The 13,216-nt window shown below is 37.2% G+C and overlaps 1 protein-coding gene across 1 annotated transcript; it reads right to left on the reverse strand.

The window, feature by feature from the left end:
* Positions 1-629: 629 nt before the first annotated feature.
* Positions 630-2,364, reverse strand: LOC149562029 (ATP synthase gamma chain 1, chloroplastic-like). The gene has a single exon (XM_089825572.1). It carries the CDS (start codon positions 2,102-2,104, stop codon positions 1,007-1,009), a length of 1,098 nt encoding a protein of 365 aa, XP_089681698.1. The 5' UTR covers positions 2,105-2,364; the 3' UTR covers positions 630-1,006.
* Positions 2,365-13,216: the final 10,852 nt, after the last annotated feature.

The raw sequence follows: 13,216 nt of genomic DNA on the forward strand, positions 1-13,216 counted from the left end.
CTACGCAATAGTAAAAATCTTACGCAGCATAATTCAAAAACAAAGCAGAAACAAAACACATAATCAATTATGAACTGTAAAAATCTACTCTCCCTTATCTTATAAAAAGCTTAGAAAGTTAAAGATCACAACCAGAAACAAAGAAGAAATGGATGAAGTAATTTTGAAAAGCTCTAATGATTGACATAGACAGTTCAACTTGTTAGATTTTGAAAAGCATTTATTTACAGAGTGATTGGCATAGACTCTGTCAATTCGGCAAATTATCTTCTTTACCTTTAGAAGCCAAGACTTTTAGTGCCCAGTATGTTTACAGTGAACGGCACGAAGCCCCCTATCGAAGATTGCATCAACGAGCGAAAGAATTACCAAGAGCTTCCATTTCCAGATTATATTAATAATTAAAGATATGGAAGGTTAAAAATCACAAGCAGAGACACAGATGATCTGGAAAAGGCTTTAATTTATAGAATAATTGGTTCAATTTTGCAAATTTTAAAGAGATTTAATTTATAGAATGATGTAGAGACAGTTCAATTTGGTAAATGTTTTTCGCTACCTCTACAAGCCAAGAACCTTAAGTGTCAAGCAAGTATACAGTACCTCAAAAAATTCACAGCAGGCTAGAATACAGAAAAGCGTCAAGCCCCTTTCGGAGATTGAACTGGTTTGAAAAGCTTTAATATATAGAATGATTGACATGGACAGACCAATTTGGTAAATTTTGATGAAAAGCTTTAAATAATAGAATTATTGGCATAGACATTTCCAATTCGGGAAATTATCTTCTTTACCTTTAAAAGCACACGACTTTTAGCGTCACGTAGGTTATACAGTACCTCGGTAATTTACAGCAGGCTAGAATACAGAACGGCATTAAGCCCCCCTTTCGAAGATTGAATCAACGCGCAAAAGAATTAACAAGAGCTTTGAATTCTCCGATTATATTAAAGATCAAAAACATGGAATTGAGTCCCTGATCCAGAAGAAACAAAGAAAGCCCAAATTAATTGAGCGCATTGGCGCCGGCAACGATCTCCAAGATTTCTCCCGTAATCTTGGCCTGCCGAGCCCTATTGTAAGTAATAGAGAGCGACTTGGTGAGATCTTCAGCATTGTCACTGGCGCTGGTCATGGCGTTCATACGAGAAGCGAGCTCACTGGCAAGAGACTCCTGAAGGGCACGGAGGATCTGGCTGTTCAGATAAAGCGGCAGCAGGGCATCCAAGATTTGAACCGGATCCTGCTCAAATTGCACCACGGATGAAAACTCCGGGGTGGGAGTCCTCACGACTTCTCTCTCCACCGTCAATTTACCCTCTTTGGTAGTGAGCCTGAACATCTCATCCTCCGCCGCATCCACACAAACGCCATTAATGTCACAGACCTCGCCCCTGGGGGAAAGGGGCAAGAGCGTATGAATAACAGGATCCGATTTTATCAACGAAACAAACTTGGTATAAAGAAGCTCCACCTTGTCGACCTCTTCACTAATGAAGAGCGAGAAGACATCATCGGAAATCGCTTGAGCCTCCTTCGTAGTAGGCTGAGGACCGACATCAAGAAACTTATCAACCGGAATCTGAGGTCGCCGCTTGAAATAGGTCGAGCCTTTTTTACCCACACTCACTATCGTGTAAGCCACGCCCACCTCCCTCAGCTCTTTCATACGCTGCTCGGCTCGTTTGAGCACAAAATTGTTGAATCCACCGCAAAGACCCCTGTCACCGGTGACCACAACTAGGGCAACTTTCTTCACGGGCCTCACCTGAGTCAATGGAATATCCACATCCTCCGTCTGGAGCTGCTCATTCAAGTTGTAGAGAACCTGAACCAAGGTCTCCGAAAATGGCCGCCCGTTCACCACCGCCTCCTGCGCCCTCCGAACCTTTGCAGCAGCCACAAGCTTCATTGCATCTGTGATCTTCTTGGTATTCTTAATGGAGTCTATGCGCTGCCTCAGCGTCCGCAAATCGCAGAACACCAGGGGAGCTCTCCGCACCGCGCACCCGCCGCGCTTGGCCTTGCCCTTAAACTCTATCCCATATCTGTTACCCGCGCTCGCTGGGCATGGTGATAGCTTTAGCTGCTGGATGCATGCCATGATCTTCAGACTTCTCTCTGATCTTTGCCTCTCCGATGAGGATCCCCCTGTTGGTATGTCATTGTAATTTGGGACTCGGAGGGCTTGGATGTGGGGATTGGGTCATCGGACGGTCGGTGTTGGAGGGGAATGGTAGGAGGATAAAGAGTTTGAAGCGGATGAGATGAGCTTCTGGATAAGGCCCTCTCCCTCCCCTTGTTTCTTATTTTCAACAAAATTGTCATGGGCCCTCTCTAGATTTTTTAGTGTTTTTTTTCAAGTGGGTGTCATGAGCTTTGTAGGTAGTTTAGTTATATGTTCAAGAGTTAAGGCTTGTGGAAATGGATCTTTTAAGATTAAAAAAAATATCTAGGGAGTAATCTTCAGGTCATCATGTAGAAGCAAGTGGTTCATCTCTAGTTACCATGAAGAGCAAGTGGTTCAAATTGATTTCTTCATCTCAATTTATTTCGTGGTAGGCTTGTTTAAGTCAATGTTAAGAAAATACATAACTCGTGCATTTCAGAATGTGGAGATCAAATCTAATTATAAACACTACCAAATGATTTCTTCATGATAATTTTACCTTTGAACAAGGAGTCGCAAAATGCCCTAAATCAAGGTAGCTATTTGTTGGAGAGAATGAGAATGCATATGGAGAGGTGGATACTCAACTTTGATCTATGGAAACAAGAGGACAAGGAACAATCGATATGGATCATATTGGACAACTTACTAGTAGAATATTGGGATGTGGTCGTGTAAGTAGAGATTGGGAAGAACATTGGAAAGTTGTTGTAGACGGAAGAAATTGTGATTGATAATAAGCACAAACATTATCCCAAGATGTGTCTCAACGTCCTCCCCTCAACACTAATACCTCAGGAAATTAAATACATACTAAGTAAGGAATAAGGAAATAGAAAGTCAAGAGGAGAGATCGCTTGCTATTATGCCCTAAATGCAACTCTAAGGAGTGTAGCAATATGTTATGCAAATGACAAGATGCAGAGATACATTTAGAAAACAAGAGTCGAGCCAATTATGTAGAAATCACAAAAAAGAAGGAGACACCTCTACCCAAAGATGACACAACTTTAAATAGAGATGAGGATCAACAAAAATTAAAAGATGCAAGGAGCTAGAAGTGAACAATGTTAATATATTCAAGGTCCAAGATTATTGTTGTCGAGGGGTGTGGAGGTGAAATAGCAATCTACTAGTGTTAAATTTTAATCACCACTTCACAAAACTGATTAACCAACACTACAGCTAACATTTATTCATTCATCCATTATTTCCACATCAACTCGTGAAGCTAGTCATAAAACAACTATAAAACAATTCATAAAAGCATCCACACAAGTAACACAATAACACGAAGATTTTTCATCATGGAAACTTTTGGTCAAAGTGAAAAATCACAGTAAGAATCGATACCCACAAGTATTTTGCACTCTTTTGAAATGTGTCATGCTAAATGCTTGGCTTTATTAGGAGCTTACAATGATGCCCAATTAGGAGCGGGCCCTGTTAGGAGCTTCCTGGTTAAGGGATTCACCTCCTACATGTTAAGATCTTTACTCTGATAGGAGTAACTTATAAAAGGATTTTCTAACTCAAATTAACAAGCCACCTGGTTAAAGGAAATAACTTCAGATCCTACTCACCTTGTTAGAAGTGACCTTGTTAAAGGATTTTAACTTGACAAACTATTTGGATTACTAAGTAGAATGATTCAAGAAATAAAACTTCGCAACTACTTGAACAAATCAGTTTTAGTTCACCAGCTACACTCCTAGCAAATATTTAGGTACCATCTTGATTACACAACCCTTGTTGATCACAACCATTGATCTCTTCTCTTACACTCTTGCAAAATAACATTCTACCATATACATATACTTCTCATTATTAAGTAACCCTAATCCTAAATGTGTTACCTCGTGAGATCTATCTACGTTTACCAAAACATATTATCAAAACCTAATTCATGATTAGCTTGTACCATATGATCAACCTGTTCCATTGTGCATTGATCTAACATAGAATGTTTGGCCTTTTCACTTTTTCAAATAGACATACATGGTTGCTAGAAATTCCATCATAATTCCCTATTTATAATTGATCCTTCAAGACTTATTGATTCCATGCCATTGCCTTATTAGCAACCAAGTTTAAATTGTGAAAGGCCTATCAGAAATGGCATGCATGTTACCAGTTCAAGGTCAAACACAAACATTCAACCTATTCTTCATTTTTCTTCCCGAACTTTGTTCAATTGATCTAAAATATGACTTTGAATCAATGAAATCAAATACAACCTAACCATGATAAAATAATTTAGTAACCAACATAAATCCTAAATTTCATGACTTGAAATAGCACAAATTTGACAACCCACTCAAGTCAGTTAGTGATTGTCATAAACTGATGATGCAGGAGCATCTTAGGTTTTCTCAGTGACTACTTTGGAGTTCATGGGAGGAGGCTCATTAGTTTCTTTGGAGGGTGCTTGGACTAGCACTCAGTTGAAGGAGTGGTGCTCAATCTCTATTGGGTTTAGAGTTGGTCGAGTAGCGTGGTCATTGAAGGGGACTCGGTCGATGAAGGAGTTGGATTGCTTTTGGAGGACTCAACACATATTGTTGCTCGGCATACACTATGGTGCTTGGCATGCATTGGGAGCTTGGCATAGACTGCGGTGCTCAGTTTGTACTGTGAGGTTGGCAATGCTTGGGAATTTACTGATGCTTGGCTTGGTCTTTATGACACTCGGCTTGGTCTTGGTTCCTGTTGGTGTTGAGTTGTCTATGAGCCAACTTTTGGCATTTAATTTATATGTGGGTATTTAATTTGTGTTGTACCCGACTTGTGGCTCAACATATATTTAATGTAAGGGTTTTGATTTAATTTGTAATTAACTGGGATGACTTGTGTCTTAGATGGGTATAAGTAAGGGATTTTGTGGAGTCTTTAGGATTATTATTGTCATCTAGCTTGGAGAAGAGGATGAAGTGTGGGAGAAAAATTTAAAGGGCTAGTGGTTGAGGCTTAGAATACTAGGAGATTGCTTGGTGGGCTTGCGAGCACAAGTTTAGATCTTCTTTGGAGGTTTCTACCAGAGTGTGGATCTAGACTAGGTAGGGTTTGGATTGGATCTCGAGGGATCTTGCAGAATTATTATTGTAATTGTTGTTATATTTGGCCCTAACTTGAAAGGCCTTACAGTCAGGCATATTGCATGTAATTAATTATTTATGAATAAAGAGTTGTGATTTGGTATCAGATCTTAGATTGTTGTTGCTTTTTTGTTGTGTTTCTATTGTGTGGTTATTAGTTGGGGGCTAAAACATCTCCTTTGGGGATTCTCCTGCCTTGCACTACTTCAAGTGGTATCAGAGCGAAGGTTGTTCCTGAGTGTGTTGACCAATTGCCAAAGTTGAGGTAGTTTGCACCGGGACTTGGGTTGAGAAAAGTTAATCTGAGAAGATCTTGATCTGGTGGTGGATTGTTCTTTCTAGAGTTCTAGATCACTTGGTTGTGAGGTAGCAGATCGTGATTTTGACTTGCAATTGCATAGGGCTTGCAGATGGATTGATGGATGCGAATATAGAAGATTGATCTTGTTGAGGCATGATCGCAAATATATTGTGTGTTGCAAGATCTGTGTTCTTGGACTTGTGATTTGGTTCCTTATTATTTGTGTGAGGTGGCAGGTTGTGATCTAACTTGCAAACAATTCAGGTTTATCATAGCGTGGGAAAGATTTATTGTAGAGGGTTTGCAAATATCTTGGGAGATGGTTCCAAGAGGATTGAACCCTAGGATGATTGTGAATCTTCATGATGTGGTGGAGATGAGGCTTTCTAAGATGTCTGCTCAATTTGAAGCTAGTTTGGTTGATCGAGCTAAGGAGGTGTCTGCTTGGTTTGAAGCTAGTTTGGTTGATCAAGTTAAGGATGAGATAAGGAAGGCATTCCATTAATTTTTGTGGAATTGGAGTCTACCGATCTGAAAGAGAGCTGTCTAGCCAGTTAGAAGACTTGTTCAAAAGAGAAGATGGCATCTCAAAGTCAAGGTGGAAGAGGTTGGCTTTGTTGATCAGTTTGTGGAGTCTGATACAAAACCTGTAGAGCAACTGGAGGTTGTTATTAAGGATATTCCTACCATTGTTGATGTTGGGATAGAGATTGATTTTCATGTTCAGTCGGTTGGGTCTAACATGGAAATTATAGAGCACTTGGTCGTAGATGATTTGGTTGTTGTTGGCGATGAGTTGTATGTTGCAAAGAATCTTATTGTGAGCAATGAGATTGTTGGTGTTGAGAGTTTGGCATATGTTGTTGAGGGGTTACATATGATTGTGGACATGGAGTTTGTTGATGTTGGTGTGGATTCACTGGTTGTTGATGTAGATGAGGATTTGTTGATGAAGCATTATGTTCAATTTGTTCCTGGGAGTGAGCATGCCGATTGGATGGTTGAGATTCTGGTGTTTGACATAATGATGCAGATGTGGATGATGTATAGATCGGGTTTCTTGTCCCTATTGGAGTGGAAGCCTTTGATGAAGATGAAGATGGTTTTTTATCTTTCTTTGGGCATCAAAGTGTGGGACACACTTTTCAATTTACCTGGGGAGCCTGATGTAGGAACATCTTGAGTTTTCTCAATGACTACTTTGAAATTCATGGGAGGAGGCTCATTAGTTTCTTTGGAGGGTGCTTGGACTGGTACTCAGTCGAAGAAGGAGTGGTTCTCAATCACTATTACATTTAGAGTTGGCCAAGTAACTTGGTCATTGAAAGGGACTCGGTCAATGAACGAGCTCGGTTGCTTCTGGAGGACTCAACACATATTGTTGCTTGGCACACATTGTGGTGCTTAGCATGCATTGGGAGCTTGGCATACACTATGGTGCTCAGTTTGCACTGGGAGCTCGGCAATGCTTGGGAATTTACTGATGCTCAACTTGGTCTTGGTTCCTATTGGTGCCAAGTTGTCTGTGAGCCGACTTTTGGCATTTAATTTATATATGGGTATTTAATTTGTGTTTTAGCTAGCTTGTTGCTCAACATATATTTAATGTAAGGGATTTAATTTAAATTGTAAAGAACAAGGCCGACTTGTGGCTAAGTTGGGTATAAGTAAGGGGTTTTGTGGAGTCTTTAGGATTATTATTGTCATCCATCTTGGAGAAGAGGATGAAGTGTGGGAGCGAACTTTGAAGGGCTAGTGGTCAAGGCTTGGAAAACTAGGAGATTGCTTGGTGGGCTTGTGAGCACAAGCTTAGATCTTCCTTGGAGGTTTCTACCAGAGTGTGAATCTGGACTAGCTAGGGAATGGAATGGATCTTGAGGGATCTTGTAGAACTATTATTGTAATTGTTGTTGTATTTGGCCCTAACCTTGAAGGCCTTACAATCGAGCATATTGCATGTAATTAGTTATTTATGAATAAAGAGTTGTGATTTGGTATCAGATCTTGGATTGTTGTTGCTTTGTTGTTGTGTTTTCATTGTATGGTTATTGGTTGGGGGCTAGGACATCTTCTTTGGGGATTCTCCTGCCTTGCACTGCATCAACTAACGAACCTGATTAAACTTCCTCACTTCAATCGCGCCTCACTCAATACTAATATGTAGTGCATGAAATTACATATACAACAACTAGAAACATATATGAACCTCCCATACTGATTGTGCACTCTAAATCATTACACAGATCAATCATAGACTTGATTAATCACTCACTCAATGAATAACTTGGCTTTCATTAAACAATCAACATAGCCATCAAGTTGACATCAATGACAACACAACAACTAATTCAATCACTATCAAACATGTGCATCAAGACATTTACATCAATTATGCCAATAGTCTCCCCCTTTGGCATTGATGGCAACACCAAATAATAATAAGATCATGATAGGAAAATTTCAAGATTGTAGTAGTAGATAGAATTTTTCCACAATCCATTATCAATGCCATGATCGTTGACCATTATCAATACCAACAACATTGGAAAACTAGCAACTGATACAATCGATCTCTCCCCCTGAGTTGGTTCATCCTCTAATATTTTGCATGTTTTGATCCTCTCCTCCTATAGGGATTCTCTTTGATGATCTTGATGTTCCTTATTATGTTCTTTTCCCCCTTTGATAACAATACCAAAGGTTCTTAACTTGTTTTTGAGTTCACCTTCATACTTTGAATCCCCAACAAACTTTATGATACACAAACCACTTAACAAACCAACCAGCTACTTACTCATACATAAGAAATAGTCCTCAATACATCAACCCATTGAAAGGTAAACATTATGTTTAGTGGATTGATTTAGTAATAGCATCTTAGTTCTGACCTAGTAAGGGAACATGACCCCTAGGTTACCTCTTAAATACTCAAAAGAATCCTTAGGTAATGGCTTCATGAATATGTTTGTAACTTGCTCCTTTGATGTCACATAAACCACCCTTACTTCCTTCTCCTATAGCTTTTCTCTCAGAAAATAATATTTTATTGCTATATGCTTTGTCTTGGAATTATGGACTAGGTTTTTTGATATATCAATGGCACTTGTGTTATCACAATAGATAGCAACCAATCTAGATACCTTATCATTTATACTTCCCAACACTTGCTTGATTTGAATATCTTGTGAGCAATTACTTGAAACACCAACATATTTAGTTTCAACTATTGATTGAGATATATGAGTTTGTTTCTTACTGGTCCAAGAAACAAGTCTTCCACCTAGAAAGAATGCATCACCTCTTGTGCTCTTCTTGCCATCAACATTTTTTGTCCAATAGACATCACTAAACACCTTCAAATCAAAGTCATCACTATGAGAATACCAAAAACCATAATCATTTGTTTTGTTAAGATATTTGAATATCATCTTCACTACCACCATATGTGCTTCGTTTGGATTAGACTAAAATCTTACAACTATTCCAACTGCATGAGCAATATTAGCTTTACAGTGAGCAATAGAGTCCAACTTTCCAACTATAGATCTATATAGTGTCTCATTAATAGAAATTGTCACACATCCTTTAACAATTTACAACTTCTTATCAAATATCATATCCTAGCCTTTCTCTATTTCTAGTTTACTTGAGTTTTCATTCACTTGAAATAAGTCTGGAAATTCATCTACCTTCACATTAGCACTTTTAATCATTTTGTTAGTTTTTTTTATTACAACACTTTTATGATTGACTCTTGGTAGAATAACCTATGAATGTTCCTTCATCACTCTTAGCATCAAAATTTTCAGTAAAACCATTTCTCTTTATTTAGCATTTGCTTCCAAAAACTTTGAAATAATACACACTATGAGTATGACCATACCCTAATTCATAGGGTGGCTTACCAATTCCCTTTTTTACTTGTACTTGATTCAATGTTTATCCTACAATGCTTATAGATTCACCAAAATATATTTGCAGCATTTCATTGCAACAACATTGTTCTTAAAGCATCAACAATTGTTATATTCCTCCTTTCTAATGTACCATTCTTTTGAGGAGTCCTTGAAGCTAACACTTGTCTCTAGATTCTATTCTTGTTACAATGATCAACAAATTCAAAAGAAGTGTACTCACACCTCTTTCGGATCTCAATCTTCTAAGATTCTTCCCACTTTCCTTGTCATTCAATTAACCAATCTTAAGAAAATTATGTTTTATAACTTCAACAAAATATACATCATCAACATTACTTTTTATATTCAAATAAATAGATCCTTTTCCTTTCACAATACAAGGAGTATTACTACCAAATCTCTGAACACTGACATTAAGCTCTTCAACCTTGATGAACTTGCTTCTATCGACAACCATGTGATGTGAGCAACCACTATCAATCACCCATTGTGGATTAGGTTCCACATGTGAAATAAGTGTTTTCTCACTATCAATAGTGCCTTCCTTTACTATAACAAGGGAAACTTCTTCTCCATAATTGTCATTAGATTCATCATCATCAATTTCTTCTTCATCAACTACAACATGACATTATTTATTTCCTTTTTTTTAACCTCTCCCTTTCCTCTTTCTGGTATGCTTTACAATTAGGACATCTTGCAATAATATGACCAATCTTCTTGCTTGAGAAACAAACTAATAGTGATTCACCCTTATATTTACTGATACCTCTAAGTAATTGCTTATCAATAAAAACTTAAAACTCACCTTGTTTCCTTTCTCCATCAAAGAATTATTCAAGATCACCAAGTCTAGAGTAGGTAGCAATTTTATTACCTTTATCTCCTAGATTTAGGGATAGTGAGGCTCTAAAAGTAGATTCAACCTTAGGAATACTATTATCATAATTATTAATCTCAAAAGTGGTAAGCTTACCTAGTAGCTCATCAACAAAGACTTTCTCAAAAGTTCTTAGCTCATGACTTGCATAAATAAGCAGCAAGTTTCTAAACATCTTACTTACCATAGCACCATCTTCAATAACTCCATGAGCATTTCTAATTGCATCGACTACATTTTCAATCTATGACAATATTGAGAAATATTCTCATTCTACCATCTTCATGTCATCATACTTTCCTTTCAAACTTTTAGCTTTATCCTTTTGAACACGAACATCTCCACCACACAATAACTTAAGTTGTGCCCAAACATCATGTACATTATTAAGTTCAAGACATAAACAAACTTTGCAATAGATAAAGTACTTACAATTATATTTAGGGCTTGTATGCTTTTATTCTCCACCCTTAGTTCATCTTCCCTTAGAGTCACATTAGTCCTTGGATACTTGTGCTCCACATATTTCCAATATTGTGGCCCCATTCCTATGATGTAAAGCTTCATTCTATCATAGCAGACCAAGAAGTTCACCTTGGATAATTTAGGGCCTTCCTTGTTCAATAACCTAATATTTGCCTCAAGCTATTAGGCTTTCCAAAAATATGACCAAAGCTTACCAATTACTAATATATTCAAGGTCCAAGATATTGAGAGGGAGAGGGTGAATCAGTAATCTACTAACCTCGTACTTTAGTCACCACTTCACATAAGTGATTGCCCAATACCAAATATAACATGTATTCATTCATTCACACTTTCCATGTTAACTTATGAAACTAACCATAAAATAAATCATAAAATTATTCACACAAGTAACACTAACATAGAGATTTTTGTGGTGGAACCACTCAGTCAAAGGGAAAAATCACAATGGGAATTGATACCCACAAATGTTTTGCACTCCTCTAAAATGTGGCCTATTAAATTCTTGGCCCTGTTAGGAGCTTAAAATGATGTCTAGTTAAGAGAAGACCCTATTAGGAGTCACCTAGTTAAGGGATTCTCCTCGGACCTATTAATATCTTTACTTTTTTAGGAGTAACCTTGTAAGAGGATTTTCTAACTCAAATTAATTGAGCCACCTAGTTAAAGGAATTAACTTTAGATCCTTCTAACCCTGTTAGAAGTGACCTTGTTATAAGATTTTAACTTTAAAACCTATTAGGATTAACTAAGAATAATGATCCAAGAAATAACACTTTACAACTACTTGAACATATCCTTTTCAATTTACCATCTGCATCTACTAATAGACATTCACCTACTAGCTTGATTGCACAACCCTTATCAATCACAACTATCTTAATCATATTCTTGATGTACTCTTTAATGAATGGATTATTGATGTACTCTTTAATGGATTTATTCTTGGGATATAACTAAATGAGCATTGATCTTGAAGATCAACAGAAAATAGCCTTCACATGTACGTGTGGAACCTTCTATTGGAATGTTGTGTCATTTGGACTTAAGAATGTCAAAGCCACATATCATATAGCTAAGAAAACCATATTTCATATGATGAATAATTATATGGAAAATAATGTGGATAACACCTTTGCTAAATCTAAAAAAGATAAATACACATCTTTAAGCCTTGGGGACAAGCCTGGATCGTATAGAATAGTTTAAGCTTTTACTTAATAATAAGAAGTGCACATTTAGGGTTACCTTTAGGAAATTACTGGGTTGCATCATATCAACTAAAGGAATTGAGTTAGATCATGTGAAATTTCAATCTATCGTAAAAATGCCACCTCCTAGAATATCTGTCAAATGAGAAGTCTACAAGGACACGTACAATCAATAAAGAGATTTATCTCCCAACTTGTTGATAGAGCACAACCATTCAACAAAACCTTTCATAAAGAAGCTAAATGTGTATGGAATGAATACTGTGAGAAGATATTGAGCCAAATCAAAGAATACTTGGATAATCCACCTATCTTGATGCCTCATATCCTAGGAAAGCCTCTTATACTTTGCATTTTAGCAATACCAACTTCCTTGGGGGAACTTCTAGTACAATAAGATGAAAATGGAAAGAAAAGAGCTATCTACTACATTAGCAGAACACTAGTAGTAGCTTATGAGATCAAGTACAACCATGTTGAGAAACCTTGTCTATTAGTAGTGTTTGTATCTCAAAAAATTAAACATTATATGTTGATACATACTACACAACTTGTAGCAACAATTGATCCATTGAAATAACTACTTAGTAAATCTATCCTCACTGGTTGACTCAATAAATGGATGATGATCCTTTTGAAATTTTGCATTAAGTACATTGATTGTAAGGCTATAAAAGGACAAGTTGTTGATGATCAGTTTACTGATTTCCATCTATAAGATGAAGCACCTCTACAAATAGACTTTCTAGATTCATCCATCATGCATATGATTGAATGCACTTGGAAGTTTTTATTTGATGGATCTTATACACAACACGGTTCAAGTGTGGGAGTTCTATTTGTTACACCTCAAGGATATACCATTCCTAAAGCTTACAAGTTGTTGGTACCTTGCACAAACAATGTTGTTGAATATGAGGCTTTGACTAATGGTATCAAGTTAGCCATCAAATGGAGGATCATAGAGCTTCATGTCTTTGGAGATTCACAACTTATCATCAACCAAACAAATAATGATTGTCAAACCAAGGATAGAAAATTTATGCCCTATAAGAAGATAGTTGATGATCTTAAGAACTATTTTGTCTTTGTGACTTTTCAATAGATTCTTAGAGTTGAAAACAAAGTTGTTGATGTTATGGATACTCTTGCTTCC

The sequence above is a fragment of the Cupressus sempervirens genome, chromosome 4 (assembly GCF_028749045.1).
Source record: "Cupressus sempervirens isolate cs-2001-9-10 chromosome 4, ASM2874904v1, whole genome shotgun sequence".
NCBI lineage: Eukaryota > Viridiplantae > Streptophyta > Pinopsida > Cupressales > Cupressaceae > Cupressus > Cupressus sempervirens.